We start from the raw sequence: 4,885 nt of genomic DNA, 5'->3' as shown, positions 1-4,885 counted from the left end.
TACGCAAAGGAGGCTCCGGGAGGGTCCGCCACTACCTTTGAGGGCCTACATCAGCTGTAGGGCCCCAACACCAAGCAGAGCTTGAGGGTTGAAATGACGCTCGAACAGGCATGCCCGCCAGAATGCTGGCGGGCGCAATGGAGCAAGAAACGAATTCAGAGAGGTTGAAGGCGTGGGTCATTGATACGGTAGACTATGGTTTGCGCCAGAGCTCCTGTCGTGCAATGTGGGACCTCAGGACGTGGTACGCCAATCTACGGACAAGTGTTGGTGCCACTGAGAGGGAACAGCAGACTGCAGCACGGCGTAAATACCAGACAGCTACGAAGATCCTTTCTAGTGTGCCTAAGGATTTCGCGGGATGGATCACCTCGTGGGAGATGGCCACCAACCATGCGCTTGTGAGAAAAACCGGAGGAGTGGAAGACCCCAACACCTGGTTTGAAGATTTGACGAGAGCCATCCAGCCAATATTCGGCGGTTGGGTCACCATATACGCTGGAATCTACAAGGTCAAGCTTGAGGAGAAAACATTGACGATTGGGGAGGTCGCGAAGGACCTCAGGAAGGAGGCCGAGCGAAGGGATCTCCTTGGCCTTCAGGAGAAGGGATCACGACTCACCAGAGGCGTGTTTGGCCCGACCTTTGCAGCAGGCCAAAGCCAAAGCATGTTACCTCAGCTAGAGGCTACACCAAGCAATGAAGAAGGCGACACACAGACCCGAAACCAATCTACGGGCCGGAAGCGTAAGCGCGCATTCTCGCCAGGGAGCCCCGATGTGGTCTGCAAGGCCTGTGAAGGTGCTCATGGGCTGGAAAACTGCTACTATGTGTTTCCGAAGAAAGCCCCAGCATACTTCAAGGGAAGAAAGCTGATACGTGACGCGGTTGACCATCGCGTCAGAAATGATGCGTCTTTGAAAGATGAGATCAGCCGCATTAAGAGAGTTAAGCCAGTCGAGGAGATGGATTGACTAGGAAGGAACGTCGGAGAGTGTGGAGCTAGCTTCATCTCATCTAACCTGACACTCCCTAGCGCGCTTTATCCGCTGAAGAACTCGGCTCTGCTCGACTCAGGATCAACGATCCATATCTTCAACAATGTCGATCGGTTCAATCACTACCGAAAAGGAGACCTTGGAGACTTCGTTCTAGCTGGAAAGCAAAGAGTACCGATTCAAGGATACGGGAATGTAGACATCCGTACTGAAGGACCTGGGGGCTCGAGAATACTCCGACTATATGACGTCGCCTTTTGCGAGAATTTCCCATGCAACCTGGTATCGCTTCGGCGACTACAGAAACGTGGATACTGGTGGGATACTCGTCCTGCGTGCAACTACCTACGGTCAAGGGACGACACTATTATCTGCAAGTTGGTGGATCGCCATGATCAGTACGTTATCGAAGATGTGCCTCTGAACACCACAAAAGGTGTATTTGTCACGCGGAGGCACAAGTTCAACTCCTGGACCGAGCGACATGCTGTGAAAGCAGACGCATTACGATGGCATCTTCGCCTCGGACACCCCGGTCCGCAATCTCTAGAACGCCTCGTCAACACCTCAAACGGAGTACGAATCAAGGGACCTACTACCGTCGAGTGTGACGGATGCGCGTTATCCAAGATCAAACGTCAAGTGCATCGCCAGCCACGAAATACAGGACAAGGACCCGGCGAAAGATTGGCAATCGACTTTCATGACCTACCCAGAGATCCAATAGGGAGGAAAAGCGTGATGTTGATAACGGACCGCTGGTCTGGAATGATTTGGGATTATTACCTGGCAGAAAGAAGCCTGAGCACAATCGATATAGTGCTCGAGAACCTGTTCGGCATTCTTCAACGGCAGTTCCAAGTCAAACCAAAGGCCGTGGAATGCGATAACGAGATTCTGAAAGAAGGAATTGTCGCTTCCTCGTTCCTCCACTCGCACCACATCAAGGTCGAACCATCAGCACCCAACACCCAGGCCCAAAACGGTGGAGCTGAGGCATCAGGTAGAGCAATTAAGATGAAAGCGCGGGCCATGAGAATGGGAGCACGACTTCCCGAACATTTATGGGTTGAGATATATCGCGCAGCGGTGTACTTGTACAACCGAACGCCAAAATACATGTACAGCTGGCGAACACCGTACGACCGATTCCATACAGCTCTCGCACACAGAGACGGAATCGTGGTTCAAGATCGAAAGCCACATCAGCAACACCTACGCGTCTATGGGTGCAAAGCATACGCCATGACCTCAGAAGCTCAGCTGCGACAAAGGAAGAAACAAAAGTTGAACCCTAAAGCATGGATTGGATTTCTCGTTGGATACCAGTCAACGAATATATATCGCATCTGGAATCCACAGACAGGACGGATCATTGCGACAAGAGATGTCATCTTCAACGAAGATGAACTTTTCAACGGAAATATCAACCAACTAAGAGATGATATCCTTCACATTGGGCAGCAACAGCTAATTGATTTACTCAAGCAGGTAGAAGAACCAGAGACAGACCGAAACGCTACGACGGAAGAAGACCTGAGCGGTGCCGTTATACCCGAAACATGGGATGGCCTTCAAGGAGAGGACGAGAGCGTCGCAACCTGGCTCAGTCGGGAAGACGCCGCTCCCCAAGAAGAGGAAAGAGATGCGGGAGCTGAACAGTTGGAGGCTGAGTCTGATCAACCAGCTGGCACCGACGAAGGCTCTGGAACATCCGGGGACGTGGAAGTCGATCAGGGGAAACCAGAAGGCGGCTCGGAAGACCAGGCAGAAGCCGGCACCGATGACCAAGCCAAGAATTCTGATGCCCAAAGTCGTCCGTACCTGTCCCCTGTGTCTCTTCCACCGACGGCACTTCTAGTCATGGCGATTCGGGATGATGTAAGTCGATCAAGAGTTGAGACTCGCAGATGCGACAACAACAAAGACGTCTTCGAAGTATGGAAAGCAGCCTTCTCTGCTGGACGTCAAGCCACACTAGTCGGCTTGATGGATGGCAAGAAGATTGACAAGGCTAAGCTCCAGCGACTCCTCAAAAACCCCGACAGTTTACATCGAAGGCAAATGCCCCCACTACCACGGAGCCACGCAGAACTCAGGCAACATCCTATGGGAACGATCTTTGAGGCGGCGGAGCAGGAACACTTGCGCAGCCATTCCGAGATGAGATCCTGGATCGAGATCAATCGACAGGACTCCCGGGCAAAGGACTGTCAAGTCCTAGACTGCATGTGGGTTTACGTATATAAGTTTGACAAGCATGGACGGTTTCAGAAGGGGAAGGCGCGTCTTGTCGTCAGAGGAGACCAACAGGCCAAGCCCGTCAATGAGGAGACATACGCCGCGACACTAGCTGGACGATCCTTCCGCACGCTGATGGCGATTGCTGCACGCTTCGATCTCGAGCTCATCCAATACGATGCCGTCAATGCGTTTGTGAACGCAAGATTGGACACAGACGTTTTCATGCGGATGCCACCAGGCTATAGGAAACCAGGAACTATCCTGATGCTCCAGAAGGCACTGTATGGCTTAAGAGAGTCGCCCCTTCTGTGGCAGAGAGACCTCACGGCTACCCTGAAAGAGATCGGATTCGAGTCCGTGCCACACGAACCCTGCTGCATGACCAAAGGAAGTATCATCATCTTCTTTTATGTTGATGATATCGTCCTGGCATACAAAAAGCAGAAGGAAAACGAGGTTCAGAAAGTCACAACAGAACTACGAAAACGTTACGAGCTGACGGGAGGAAACCCACTGCAATGGTTCCTCGGAATCGAAGTTCTCCGGGATAGGAAGAAGAACCTGATCTGGCTATCTCAGTCTGATTATATTGACAAGATCGCTAACCTTGCTGAAGATATAGATCAGCGACACGATGTTCCCATCAGACGCGAAGAGCTACGCCCATACGAGCCACGGGCAGTCGTTGCGTCTGTCCGGCGCTATCAACGGAAGATCGGCTCAATACTGTACGCCGCTGTTATTACGAGACCTGACGTGGCCTTCGCAGCGTCAAAACTTGCCAGGTTTAGTGCAAACCCGGGACCTGAACATCACAAGGCTGCCGATCGAGTACTTCTTTACCTCAGGAAAACAGCGTCGCTGGCCTTAACGTTTGGCGGAAGCGACGAGTTCATCGTGGCGAGCGATGCTTCATTCGCCGACGACACGGAGGACCGCAAGAGCTCTCAGGCATACGTCATGCGACTTTTCGGCGGCACCATCGGTTGGAAAGCAAACAAACAAGCAACTGTCACTACTTCACCGACCGAGGCCGAGCTACTCGCTCTTGCGCAGGCAGCCAAGGAGGCTATGTTCATCTCTCGGCTACTTGCAGAGCTTGGAGTACAACTGGACGAAGAACGCATACGAATCCAATGTGACAATCTCCAGACGATACAGTTAGTCAACAAGGACATCAGGAAAATGCAGACCAAACTCCGACACGTAGACATACACAATCATTGGTTGAGACAAGAGGCGCAAATGAATAGGATCAAGGTGGAATATCAGCCTACTACGAACATGATCGCGGATGGGCTCACCAAACCGATGCACCATGCGTCATTGGAAAGATTTGTCGAACAAATTGGTTTGGCCGATATCTCTACGCATCTCAAGAGAAGAGAACTGCCAGGACTGGAAGAAAGAGAACTCTTGAGTAAGATGGGGAAATTGGATCTGGATCCAGCCGACGCACCAGTCTCTGCCTAAGCGGCTTCAACTGGGGGGGTGTGTTGGATTAACGACTGTGTCTGGATAAAGGGATGCTAGAAATGCATTGAATAATATGCAAGAACCGGTGATGATGGGTAAATACAAGACAGAACCCCGCTCGGACCTGGATAGGAGGAAATCCCTCAATCAAGCAGAACAATCACCTT

The 4,885-nt window shown here is 51.7% G+C and overlaps 1 protein-coding gene across 1 annotated transcript; it reads left to right on the top strand.

Moving 5' to 3' along the window:
• Window positions 1–224: 224 nt before the first annotated feature.
• COL26b_014488 (uncharacterized protein) lies at window positions 225–974 on the top strand (the record flags this gene model as incomplete). The annotated part of the gene is made up of 1 exon (XM_053187059.1): window positions 225–974. The coding sequence occupies one exon, from the start codon at window positions 225–227 to the stop codon at window positions 972–974; it is 750 nt and encodes a 249-aa protein (XP_053028996.1).
• Between the last annotated feature and the right edge of the window lie 3,911 nt (window positions 975–4,885).

Source organism: Colletotrichum chrysophilum (assembly GCF_026319265.1).
Source record: "Colletotrichum chrysophilum strain AFK26 chromosome Unknown scaffold_431, whole genome shotgun sequence".
Taxonomy (NCBI): Eukaryota; Fungi; Ascomycota; class Sordariomycetes; order Glomerellales; family Glomerellaceae; genus Colletotrichum; species Colletotrichum chrysophilum.
The sequence above is the reverse complement of the archived record's forward strand: the minus strand, read 5'-3'. Positions and strand labels throughout refer to the sequence as shown.